Genomic DNA, 14,440 nt, shown 5'->3' on the forward strand with positions numbered 1-14,440 from the left:
GAAGTGAAATTGACTTTCTCTAGTTACATTTAGTGTTATATACTGCAATGCATTACTAAATAAAAAGATACTATCAAAAATGACAAAAATCCAGGCTTAATTTAAGTAGGCCAATTACTTTAAGTGCTGCTACAGTCAGAGAAGTGATTCAAGGATAAATATGGGAACACACAATGCCATTTCTTCAAGAGCTTCCAGATCAAATTCAATGTAAAAGGTCAAAAGGTCAATTTTGTTTTTCCTCTACTCCATGGCATCACAAACTCCCCATGGGACTTGGATAACTTGGCTGAATTCTTTCTTTCCTGGCATTCTCTGCAGCAACAATGATGATGATACATTACGTTACGTTACAGGAAAGTCTTCATTTTTTCCCAGGTAGAAATTTAAGATTTTATTTTTGTCTGGATTCTAGACATCCAGTATCCCTGGCTATGCATGAATAACTAGGTGGTGCAAAATTTGTGTAGAATAAGCACTCAGAGGATTCTGTTCCTTGTTGGATGAAAAGGTGCTTAGGCCCAATCTATTCCTTCTTTTATCATCTTATACAGCAGAGGTGTCCAAGGATTCCCTCCCTAAGTCATTGCTGCTGCAGGTTAATGACCATAAAGAAGTTCTGTTTCTCTGTGGCTGGCTGCTTAAATTCTATACATTTTACTATTCAAATACAGCAATCCCAATTCAAGCTTCTCTGCAACAGTTCCAGCTAGGATGCTCCAATGAACTGAAAAACCCAGATATTTTTAATAAAACGTGCAAATCCAACCACACAGAACACACAGAAAAAGTCTAACACTTTCTGGTAGTGTCAGATGTGCTGAACAGGCACATACCAACACATGTGCTGTTGGTTCAACACTTCTCAAGCGCCAGATTCCCAGTGTTTGCACCAAACAAGGCATGCTCACTGGAAAAGCCTGTAGAGAAATATGGCAGCCCTAGTGATGCAGAAGTGGTTGTCTGACAGCTGAAATAATGATGCAGAAAGCAGAAGATAACTTATGTTATACTGACAAGAATAAAAGAAATCTTAAAGTAAAGCAGGTAAGATGAAAGTAGCTTACGTGCAAATGTTCTGCTTTGCTTCTGTTGTGACAGTCAATGCTTCACATCACAACTGATTTGCAGCGTTACACACGGATTGTGTGAAAGCACACATTTCTCAATTTTCATTGCTATATTCCTTTGCAAATTAAATAATTGCAAAAATAGTGGTCTGCACAAAGGGGCATTTACAAAGAAGAGACCATTCCAGGATCAATTGACAGTTGTAAAACTATTGATGGCATCATTCCTGTAACTTCCAATCAAGGGTGAGGCCCTTGACAGGTAAGACTCAGAAATAAAACTGCCATGTAATTGCTGTAGGAAACAAAACTTCCCATGAAACTCATCACACTGAAAACCAAATTCTTTCTACATAGCAAGATTCACCAGGAAGCATTCAAAATTAATGTGGCATCAATGATCATAATAAAAAAAACCCCTCTAATCTTAAAAAAAAAAACCTGAAAATAAATTGTAAATCAATAAATTGTGGGGTTTCTTTTTCATGTAGGAACAAAGCTCCATAGATAGATTTGAAAGGTCCAAAATCCTTCAAAAGTTTCTTCTGTAAAACTTTTGTGCAACACTTTTCTTAACCAGACTACACTCACTTATTGACACCAAAAATTCAGAATATTACAGCTCCCTTTCACAGGTCTAGTACCATTTTCATTGACAAAACAGAGTCATAAAAAAAACCTGTTTTGTCTCACATTTTATAATATGGGCATGTGTTCATGTATGTAGGAAAGCAGAGAGACTTGATATAACTACAGAGACAAAGTGTTTTTCAACAGTAAGATTCATCTACTGAAAACATAGCTATTACTCACATTTCTCTTCAAAAATGACTTGGTATTCCTCATTGTTTTCATTTTCACATCCAGCTTCCAAAATCCTTCTCATATCCTTCCTCTAACTATACATCTGTTTATTTCCTCACCCTAGAAACACACTTTCAACTGTTTGTTACCCAACCTCATCTTACTGTGGGCAGCACCCACTGCTTTTAACCTATAGTAATTTTAGAGCTTCGTAAGATTCTTTATGAAACTTGCCACGCTACCAATTTTTGTGTCAGAAAATTTGATTACTGATGCTTCTACATCCAGGAGGTCAGCAAAAAAAAAAAAAAAACATTAAACTCCCAGCAGGCCTTTACACACTGATGTAATGTATGGAGGCACAAAAGATGTTCCTGTAGAGGAAAAAGCAATTCAAAACACATCAGCACAGCTGAAGCTTTTTACGATGATACAACAGATCTGATTTCTGTTGCAGGTTCTTTAACAGGTGGGTAGACCTAGATCCACAGAGCATCACCTGACAGCCACTGACAAACTTATGGTCAATTAATTTCTTTCCCCAGAAAATTAACATCAAATACCATGATTAAGCATGGGATTTTCATAAAGATATTTAAAGTAAAATAATGCATTTGCCATGACCCTGGTTTCTTGAGCTCTTAGTGGAATTGTCTTTTTCCTAAATGTGCCACTTAATTCTGTTGCCTAAAGAAATTTCTAACACCCATTCAGTCACACTAGGAGGAAAGTTTTTCTTTCCATTTCACAGATGGGAAAGGGAAACATACAGGGGCTATAAAAAGCCTTCTCAAGATCCTGGCAATGCATAGCAGAGACAGAGCGAAGGCTCAGACTATCTCAACTCTGGCCTTGAGCTCCAGCAGCTCTACACCTCATTAGCAAGAGAGGAGACTTATCCTAGCTATGACTTGAATTGCTATAGTGCCTAGCCATCATTTTTGTATCAGACAACAGCTGAAAAGTTCCCATTGTGATCAACGGGGAGCAGATTTCCATGCACTTCTGAAATTATGCACAAAGCATAAATGAGAGAAGTGGAAAAACAAGGGCTGAGTCATGAAGATGCAGTATCTGTAGAAACCTTGTCTTTTCTTATACAAATACAGGAGAACTGTAAGGATATGTATCAACTGACCTTTCCCCCATCAGTAGAACAATGTATCATCAAGAAGAGTTTGAATGCTGCAACTATCAAGTCTGAGGTCTTTGAAAGGTCACTTCTCCAGAACCAGGCTATTACCCATTTCTTGCTATTATCCATTTCTTCACCACAAGTGACAAAATCTTAAAGCTGGTTTCACATTAGGTAGAATGCCACAGTTTGTATCCTGCTTCTATTATCTCCATTTAGCAAACTTTTTCTTCTGCGTTTTTCCTGTGAAACCTCTCCATTTCTTGTTACAGAACTTAAGGCATTTTACTGGAAAGGACCATATTCTTTCACTGAAGTTGTGCATACAGATTTCTATCTGTAACTTCAGCATAAAACAAGGCGTATTTTACTGTAAGCACAACAATATTAAGGGGCTTGTTAGGCTGTTCAGTGAATACTCTTTATTTCTAATTGCCAAGTCTGTTACTTTTACTTAATTTAGCCATCGCAGAAATTATAATCCAAAATGTATGTCTGATAAGGGACAAGTAATTCATAAGGGTAAACAATTTTCAGCTCCAGTATAGCACAGCATTACTATAAACATGAGACTTCTTTAAATCGTGCACTGATATCTTCTCTTTAGAAAACCTGACAGTTTCCACAAGGAGGACACCAAGGGATCATCTAGTTTTCAGAGATCAGCAGATGGACAAATTAAAACATTACTCAAGGGAATACTATAACTTCCAGAGAGCAAGTAGAGAAGGACCATTTATTCCAGTAAACCACAAAAGCCCAGTGCTGGAAACTCTCCATAATCATAAACACGTTCTTCAGGTGACCTCCCTCCTCACAGCCAGCAGTCAACTCCTGCACACTGAGCAGGCAGCGCTGCTGGAGACACATAAACCCAGATCTGCTGAAGGTCACTAATGAGGGCAACGGGCATGCTCTGGGAGCCAGGCTGCTGCTCCTGAGCTCAGCATGCATTGTCCTGGCAACTAGGTTATTTATCCCTATTCACCGATGCCTGCCCAGAGCTGGAGAGGTGCAGTTGGCTTCTTTATGGAAACTCCTCCCACCAAATTCTTATGAAAAAGTTCTTCTAGTGGAATTAGTCTAAGATGGTTGTCGCATCTGAGAGGAAGAGGGGAGGAAACAGTGCATGGACAGTTGCGGTACACAACATGCTCTCCCACTGAAACGAACAGAATGACTGCAACAATTTTCCAACCCCTTTTAGTATCTTACTGGTACAGACTGAAGGTCAGTCTGTGGTGATAAAAGATAACTTTGATCATAATTCATACTCTCTAAAATCAGTTAAGGGTTTCAGGATTTGGTACCAAGATGTCAACCCTTTGCAGAAAAAGGAAAAGAAACATGGATGTACCACTCAAATAAGCAATACCATAGTTCAGTAACCAGGTTTGCTACCAAGGAAAATGGGTGATAGCAGTTTGTACGTAGAGTGTTACCAGGGCCAGGATTCCCAGGGGTTGAAAGATCCCCAACTCAAGCAGTTTTGGAAGGTTAAAGCTATAAATTAGCAGAAGAGAAACAACTATAAAAGGAGGTTGTAAAACATGTTTTAAGACATTCTTTAAAGAATTTTTTTTTTTCATTCTTGGAAAAAACTGTTGGAATAATTTTAACTTTTTAAGCCCAATCCTCTGCTACATAGCAACCTTATCACCACCAAAAGGCCACCAAAAGAACACCTACCACATACCTTGTGGTGTTTGCTTTCAAAGAACTCACTGGTCAAGTGTTACATGGGACAGTAATTACATGACAGTTTATTTGCTGGTATGCTAGAGTCTACATTTTAACTCTACAAGTATTATGACAACTTCTCATACTTAAAATAATTCTATATAATTAAAAGGATGTTACAGCCTCAGTTGATTTCCCACTTAAAATTACCCTCATCTTCCTCAATGTGCCTGTTGAAGAAACAGCAAGTGACATCTCTAACAACTGAGAACAGAAAGTCACACCCAAGACTTTCAGAGCTCTTCTGAGGTCAGGACCCTTTGCATAACCTTTTTGTTTTGGTGGTTGTTTTTTTTTTAAACCACAAGTCTCCCGACTTCCAACACCAAAGATGTTATTTCTCTCTGATTCACTACTGAAAATCTGTCATTATATAGGGAGAATGCAGATAAAGATCTATTTTTGCAGTTGCGGAAGACTATGTATAAAATCTGAACTATATCCTCAGATACACATAAGACTATTTTTCCAACTGCAATTTAACCTTAACTTCTTTCTTTGTATTCTGTTCATAGTAAGTCACCACGCCAAAAGCTTACACATCACATTTTAAACCAAAAGTGTTTGCACGGTTTTAAAACATACTGTAGAAAATTTATTTTCCCCATTACAGATCCTATATCCTAAGATGACAGTGCCGAAAATACCACAAGTTAGACATATGGAACAGTGCTCCTATCAGTTGAGTGGGGGGGGGAATAATTATGCACACAGTTCCCTTTCATTCCGAGAGCTTGGCACAATGAGAGATTTATTTTTTCATTGATTCTTTACACCCACCATAAGGTACTAAATTTGCTTGGGCAGAGACTCCTTCTCCTCAAGTTTCAGCCCAAAGTAAAAATTTTGCTGAAGGAAATGCATCAGATGTAGTGAGAATGCTAACTCTACTTTTTGGTTTAATGCCAGGAAGTATATCGCTGTGAAATTTAGTCCAAATGGAGAATAGTGTGAGGAAGCATGTGAAAAAAGAAATGGTAATAGTTATTGTGAAAATTAATTTTTAAAGAGAACAATACTCAGCTTTTATAGAAAGTGGTTTTTGGGAATGGGTAGAGGCCATGTTGAACTTCCTTGCACAGCTTCGTGACCCCTGCCAATCAATGTCAACACTTTATTAATATTTTACTGAAAAAGTGTGAGATGATTCAAACTTCGGCTGTCTTGGCTGGTGTTGCTAAGCAACTTTGCTGCTTGTCTGAGAACTAGTTTTCACAGCAACCTTTCCTTCAAACCAAAGACCTGCATCCTCTTGAAACACTTTCCTCTTTGTCAATGACGAACCCAGAAGGTTATATTCCACCCCTCCCTTTATGTTTTCCTCTCCATCTCCCAGTTAAATCAATTTAATAGTGTCTGAAATTCTCCACTTTACTTACCATAATCACTGTCATAAAATACTATGAATTTCTGCCACCGCAGCTCAGTGACCAGTTTCAGCATTACATCATTGAGGCGGACCGGTGGTCGGGCGGCCAGCGTGTACTCCTCCTCCTCCAGGCTGGGGTTCAGGTGGCAGGCTGTGCGTGGGGAGCCTCCCGTGTTGCGCTGTACAAAAAGATGCGGGATGTGCATGGCATCTGTCAGGGACTGCAGGGCGTTGGCCGAGGCACAACCAGTGGATGTCACTAAGGCTAAGATCCCCAGGGTCATCAGGTCACAGGCTGGAGAAGACAAGAAATAAAGCAGGCTTAGAACAAGCTCAACAATTATTTTGTCCAACTTAGATGCTAAAACAGGAACAAGACAGGCTTTACCCTTACCATTAACATAGAGCTGAAACTATTTCTATTACAGTATAAACTGAAACATTTCAGAGTTACATCCTGTACCTTTACAGTAGGAGACAGTATCTGCAACCTGTGTTGATAAGACAAAGTTGAGGACAGATAACATTACTGCTGTCATTTCTGCAGGCAGGAGCCAGTGCAGATGGAGATTATGGCCTTTGCTTCAGGTCATTCCTGGTGGAAGAAGGAACTGAATTCCCATCTTTTAAAACCCACTTCACTGCTTTGACCTCTTAATCTGTGTTGTGCACACTGGATGAAGACTTCAGAAAATAAAGAGCATTTTCAGTTTCAAGGATTTGTCTCATACAACAGAGTTTTGAAGGATTTTTAAATTGATGAAAAAACATTCACTATGCGTCTCAGAGCAATGAAAAAACAAAGGCACTCAGAACAAAGGCAACTCAGGAATGACTAAACAATTATTAACAACACTGTAGCTGTCTTTAAAAAAGCTCTGGAAAAGCACATACTCTTTGAAAACACAGCATATACATTTGAGCCCATCTACTTTTGAGCACAAAGTGTTAGGTGAGTCAGGTGGCCCAGGCCACACAGGTTGGGCAGCCCTGGGCAGAGCCATGCACAGCCTCGCTCTGCCACTCAGGACATCCAGCAGCCTCTCACACGTCTCACTCTTCCCAGGACTCCTCCAGGTAAGACAACCTGGTATTCAGCTGGGGTTGGAAAATGCTTCCAGCCAAGGCCTCCAGCTATAATTCAGCAGCTGTTTAGTCAGTGGTGGTGGTAGGAGTGTGTAAGACTATAAAGCAGCTGTTGATGCCCATTTTTACTATCCTCTTGAATAATAAGTGGCAGTAAAGTCAGCCACTGGGAGCTCAGCATAGGGAGTGCTCGTAGGTTGGCGCTGCACCAGCCTTGAGGGTCCACCAGGGGCACTTGGAACTTCCTACTCCTCCTCTGAAGAGGGCTGGGGGTGAGCTCAGGGTTTCAGTAGCTGTTTCAGTCCCGGAGCAACCACCTGCACAAGCACAGCCTGCCCAAAGAAAAACAGCCACTCTGCTTCCTCGGGATCGAGACCCACCATAATAAAGCCAGACAGGAGACGACTGGAGATGCTCCACGGTCCCAGAGCTTGTAACAGTGGGTAAACAAAAGAGCCTCTGGGGTGTAATTCAGAGCCCCTCCAGGACACGCAGAGCAGCTGAGCAGGAAATTCAGCTTGCAGCTGGAGCTGGGAGGCTGCTGGCACTGGTGCTTCCCCCATACAAGGTGACTGCCTCGACATGGGAGAGAGCAGGCTGCCCACACAGGGCACGAGCCACAGGACTGGGGCACATGTCAGGTCTGGTAACGCAGGAGAGACATGCTGCCACCCCGTTATTGACGCACCGCCTCTCATCTCCAGTGGAAACAGACTGAGAGGAAAGGTAGAAAAATGAGCACAATGTATTAAAAGAATTTATTATTCCTCCTCTAAACACTTTTATCTCCACTTTCAGAGGCAAAAAAGTCAAAGGGACTGGAAAGGTTATGAATAATTAATAACAACTAACAATTAACTATAAATTAATATTAATTACGTAAAGCCACAGTAATCAAATACATAAAACTGTTTCTAATGCAACCAATGAAACATTTCACCAAATATCTTCTTCAACCTGACAGAAAACAAATAAATTTCACTTTGATATAGGATAACAGAAAGAAAATGTTTGATCTTCTCTATAGACAGAACATTCAACATGTATCCTAATGCAACATGAAGTGCTTTTAAAATTATTTCCTTGATGGTCTTTACAATAAACATATGTCAGCTGCATTATCTAAATTTACTCTGTGTTGATTATAGTTATATGAAATTGTTCTTTGTTTTTCCTGAGAGCTGACCTGATTTAACAGCAGGGAGGCACTACATTTGCCAAATGGGAGACCCAAGTTCGGGAACAGATTTGATTTCCTAGGCTTCTTGCCAGAGAAAACTGAACATGTCATACAGGTAATTTATTTAGTCACAGTAGGGGAGGGAACAGAGAAGTGGGAACAGAGGGAGAGAACAGCAGAGCTGAGCTATAAACCCCTGCAGAGATCACCAACGAGCAAGCATTGCTGTCACCAAGGGTGAGAGAAGCAAGCCACATGGGTCTGTAGAAGGAACAATTTACTTGCAAAGCAGACAGAAGGAGAGAAAAAGCAAAGCCCTTTCTGATAGGAGGCTGCATTCAGAGAGTCACTCATTTGTAGAATACAGAGCTGATCACCAGTTGTATAACAAGAGATAACTTCATTCAGCAGTTGACACTAATCAAAAGCTGCTCAGATATTAGCAGCAAAAAGACCAGAAATACAACAGACCACAGTAAATGGGCCCCCTAATCTCCCAGCACAGCCCACCGAACACAGCTGAAACATCTCAGCAAAGACTGTTCTGGTTGAGGCATTTTCCCAGTGTATTGTAGTTTGTGTCAATGGGTTAAAATGAACAACTAGTCAATACACTTCTACATTCTGATATTTTGTCAATTGATTATGTTCTGCCTGAAAGCATATGATACACAGTAAGTGTTATCTCCTCATGCCTCTGTTCTGAGATAGTATAGCAGACAATAAAAAACTGGAATGACTAAGGGAAAAAGGTTTCATGTTTTCTGAATTGCTTTCTTTAGTCAAATTACAGAATGTAAAACCAAACATGCCATCTTTCTAATAGAAGACTTTCACTATATAAGAATACAGTGGATTCCAAGAATTTCAGCCTCTCCACACTTATTACACTGAAGGGTGAGAATAAGCTTTCAGCACATAAAGAAGAAACATTACTTTCCACATGAGTTACACAATGGGGAGCCACTACATAACAGATTCATTAAAAAACTCATTAACTCTTAAGATATCTTGAAATTTCTTAGCAAGAGAATGCTCAGGGATTCTACAATTCCAGAAGCAAACTGGTGACAATTTTTTTAGGATTTCCCCCCCACATGCCTGTAGTTTCTTGCATACAAAACTTTGACATGAGAAAAGATGTGTAATTTTCTGTTTTACTTCATACTAGCTATGGATTTTCAGCAACAATCAAGTATCCCTGACTATATGACAGAGTAAATCACTAATTCTGTATGTCAGCTGCAGTTTCGTAAGCACTCAAAAGAACCCACAATTTTTGCACGTGAATTTCATAGCCCCCATCGTAATTTCCTTAAAGCTGAAATACAGATTTGAAGTGCCATGGTTCATGTCAACATACTAACATAAGGGAAAGGGGAATCAAAATACCTTGAGATCTTTAGTGATCCTTAATTACTACAGTTGTAGTTATAGCAATTTCGTATTGTTATAACTAAGTTGCTTTCATATTTATCTATCATGTAGATATATTTACATAGATAAGTTTGAAGAAATACTACTTTCAAAGTATTTGTCCCACAGATGAAAAGGCACAATGTTCTAGCAATCCTGCCTCTAAATTTCACTGCTATATGAATAGCAATAATTATTACTGTACTGAATGTCTTCATCACCATCAGGCTTCTTTTTAAGAAGATATCAACATCCTACAAACCATACAGTAAGAAATAGTCATGTTAACATGATGAAAACATGAACATCACTATACCTAAAGAATAAATCTGTGTTCATCTATTTGAGCAGATTAAATTATGTCATGGTATTTGTCCATCAGTGTTGGCCTGCATCAACAGATCATCTTTCAAACTCATACTTGGATTTCATTGAAGTGTCACAAATTATTAATACAATTAACTCCCCTTTCCACATCTGTTTGAAATTTTACATCTTGAACTGTTATTTCCATTACAGAGTTTCCCAAGACACTGTCTCCTCTCTTCTCCATCTATTGCCTTGGTTTTTTCCATTTAGCTTCTCTGTGTCATCTCTGTCACAATGGTGGCAGAAGTAACACAGGCTAATATATGCTGGGCATCTTCTAACATCCATTAGTCTAACTTGACTCTTACATCATAGCAATACATACTAAACTTTTCTCTCATTCTGTAACCCACACCTCTAAGTTCAGTTGTATCCCATTAAGACCACACTCAAGCCTGGAAGAGCAGCTATTATTTTTCAGACTGCACCTTATCCATATGACCTTTTAATCAGTGGGACTCCTCATTGCACATGAGATGATGCAAGAATTCTACTTTGCTACAATCATATTAAGGTCCTATTTCTGAAGACAGGTGCAGATGACAAAGTCCTGGTTTGGCATCATCCTCATATGGGTATTTGTATTAAGAGCTTTAGCTCAGATCTCTCTAATTAAATCCTTCTCTTTCCAAACTGCAGGGAATCAAAATACTCCAAGAAAAACTGTTATCTTGCTCCTGGCAACATGACAATATGACCATCTTTCAGTCTCCCTTTCAGTGGTTTCCCATTATTCAGAAAAGGGTAGAAACTTGTTCCTTTGTTTCCACAATTATCAATAGATGAGCTGCCACTGTAATTTTGAACCTAACAATATATCCACCTACTGGCATTCATACTGCCTCTTCAAACTTCAATGCCTTTCTGTCTCTCGCTTATGTATATCACTATAGCTGGTCCTACCACTTTGGACACCATCTCATCATATTTGATAAATTCTCTCTGAATTGTTTTTTATTTTTACTTGTCATTTTTTCTTCTGTTTCAGTTTGACTAACTCTTACAAGCTCTTTATTGCACTGCAAATGGAGAATCATCCTAATCATAAATAACTTGCATTTTAAAAAATTTCACTGTTTGAAAATTGAGAGGTTGTTGCCTTTTTGCTCAGAAAGATCTTCAAATAAAGGAAGAGAACTTCAGATCTGGCAAGAGAATGGAAATCCAACCACACTGCTTATAGCTGATATTTCTTGTGTAGTACTCTGCAATGAAATTATTAACAAAGTTGGCACTTAAGTGTCTGTAATTAGGTTTCAAAGCTACCATCCTGCTGAGATGAGATGAGAGACCTCATGCTTACCTTAGTACTATTGTCCCAGTCAATCTGGCAAAAAACTAATTTTTCCCATTGTTTATCTTTGAAAACCAGTAGGGGAAAAAAAAAATCATTTTATCATTACTTTATCATTAAAACATCGAATTCCAGAGAACATAGCAAATTTAGGGGGGGAGGGGGGTGGCATCTATTTCAGGAACCTAAGTCCTAGTATTCCATGACATTATCAACGCCTGTAATTTATTCTGCTGAAAGTGCATAGTTAGCAAATCTACCAATTGGCCTAGCAAGCAGATGCAGCATATCATGTGCTATATACAAATAAACACACAAGGAATTAGTTATTGTATTATTCATGTGTACAAAATTTAATCAGGAATTTCATTCATTAGCCAATTTTTATATAAACAGATACACATAAAAGTTTTGGGTGAAACACTAGAATTGCAAATAGTTTGGAGATAAAAATATATCAGTTCAGAAAGATGATAATCTGTATCTTTAATCAAGATTAAAGGTCTATGGGGAAACTCATCCATAGAGGTATTCCTAAATTAAATGGAAATGTCCTTCTGGGAGGCTTGTCTGGAGCACTGAGGTGAGAGAGAAAGGATGATGATATAAAAAAGACTGCAGCCCACCAAGCAATATTTCCAAATTAAGAGGATGATGATAAAATTCCTTCAGCTAAAACCAAAATAACACAAGCCAGAGAACTGAGCATTTTCACGCATATCTAAACAAAACTGGAATGTTTCTGCTGTAGTACATGAGAAACTTCTATGAAGTCAGGGCACAGATCTACAGCTAATTCAGTCACACAGAAAAATGGCAAAAGACTATTACCTACCTACATTTTAATTATCTTTAGGCCTCAAAAGGCCTTTAAAATTTAAATGCTTTTGTGCAAAACCAGTCCATAAGGCAGACAAAATTACAGAATAATCTTATTCATATAACTGAAAATTCTTCTATTAAAAATATCGGTCTATAGAAAGATTCACTCCTACTACTGGTGAATTAAGGATAACATCAAAATTAGTTTAAGTGCTTACTGAACCTGATGCTTCACTAAATGGGGTTTCCCGAAGAATTTTTTCCTATCTTTACATTTTATGTTTGCTTACTCTTCAGGTTCTTTCATTAACTGAGAAAGACAATTCATAATGCATTTACATCACTGGCAAGTAATATGCTATGCAGTTGTCCTTCCTTTGGATACTCAGCAATAAATACATTTTTTGTTGTTCCATTTCTGTAGGCTTTGACTTAACTTTATGTTCTGTACTTACACTATGTTTCTTAAAACACCTAAGAATTTATTATTTTTATTATGAAAACCCTACACAAAGCTATAGTTACTTGTCACAGATTAACTGTTAATACAGAGAAAAGATAACAAATGTAGACACCAAAAATCTTTTATGTAGCACTTTTACTGCTGTATCACTTTATATGTAGGGAAGATGAATATATCTTACTCCATTACCCAGACCTTCAATCAAAACAAAACACATCTTGAAACAAGAACGCAAGTTCACAATTATTCCATTGTGGTTTCATGCAAAAAGCAAGCTAATCAAAAGCCGTAACCATCCCAACTTAAATATACATGTTTTTTGGATATAACATTTGAGAACAGTAAATATTTCCTCCCTTTCATTTAAACAGCTCTTCTTCTGCATCTGGGACCAGGATACAGGCATTCTTAGATCCCACAGTCATTGAAGCAATTATTTTGGAAGCCACAGGGAAGTCTGACATAGCCTCACCATAGCTCCTGATGGCAACTGTGTTCCCCCGCTTGCTAGCATTCCGAGCCCAAAGATGTCAAGTCTTCCACCAGAGATGAGAATTTCAAATCATGAAAGTATTCCCCATGTATAATAATGCATTGTGAGAAGGGCCTTGGAGAGCATCCGTGACTAGCCCAGCATTCAAAATACAAATATAACCACCACCAATGAATACTGCAGACTCACTTTCAATAAATAAATAAATAAGTAACCAGTCTGAGAACCAGAGAGGACAGAACATGCCTGGAGTTTGTCAGATAGATAACATTCTTCCTGGACTTCAGAGAAACATGATAAAAACTTAAAACAAAGGAACCACGTACCCAACACAAAGACAAAGAAAACTCTAATGTTTGCCTCCTCAAAACCCCCATCTTCTAGAGTCTCGCATCAAACAAGCCTCCCTTTATGTGTCCTTTTTCTGAAGCCATGAAACCCGCACTGGAAAGAATTCACAATAAATCAGTGCAGGGCTCTCTCCAGTTCCAAGAAGCCAAGCGTACCTTCTCCTGCCAGCTCACAAGCTCAGGAATTGCTTCAAAATCTGACACACACCCCACATTGCCAGAGCATCTCTAGACAAGGTGCTGATACATTCCCTTGGGTAAATATATAATGTAAGGTCCTTAACAAATGATTGGCAACAGCAATAAAGCCTGGGCCATGGTCCCTAAAATCACAAGACTTATAGCAGCAAAGCTGAAAAATATATAAGCCAAGCTGTAGCGGGATCATTAGCATCTACACATGGATAAGATGCTGCCAGAGAGGCACAGACTACTACTAACTCCATGAAAATTGGAGCAGCTCATTGCTGACCTGTGACAGGTTCATTTTTCCTTTTAGTGCAACTATTGAAGAAACATAGTATTTGCCAGCAGTGGAACTGTCTTTATGAGCCCTCCATGGGGTTATTTTTGCTACTTAGCCTCCTAATAACTACCAACCAAAACCATTACACGAGATAATATATTGGGAAAGAAACAGAATAATTACCATTTAGCCTGTTTCTGAATTCTTTCTGCATCCTTCATTACCTATTTTTTTCTTAGAAAACATAAGATAAGGGAATCTTAGGTGTTTTTTTCTTAGCAACAGAATCCTAGCAACTGAAATAAGACTGGCAAGTCAGTTGATAAATACTTTCTTTCTTCCTTTTAGAAAAACCTATCATAAATTGTATGGGTAAAGTCCTA

General features: G+C 38.6%; 1 protein-coding gene across 5 annotated transcripts in view; it reads right to left on the minus strand.

The window, feature by feature from the left end:
* The window catches only part of GRID1 (glutamate ionotropic receptor delta type subunit 1), a 621,552-nt gene that overhangs the window by 321,556 nt on the left and 285,556 nt on the right, over positions 1-14,440 (minus strand). For all 5 annotated transcript variants that reach the window (XM_074830422.1, XM_074830421.1, XM_074830425.1 and 2 more), the window contains one exon: positions 6,129-6,413. In XM_074830422.1, the coding sequence (XP_074686523.1) occupies positions 6,129-6,402 (274 nt within the window). In that variant the 5' untranslated portion in view covers positions 6,403-6,413. The remainder of the gene's footprint in view (positions 1-6,128; positions 6,414-14,440) is intronic.

The sequence above is a fragment of the Strix aluco genome, chromosome 7 (genome assembly GCF_031877795.1).
Source record: "Strix aluco isolate bStrAlu1 chromosome 7, bStrAlu1.hap1, whole genome shotgun sequence".
NCBI lineage: Eukaryota > Metazoa > Chordata > Aves > Strigiformes > Strigidae > Strix > Strix aluco.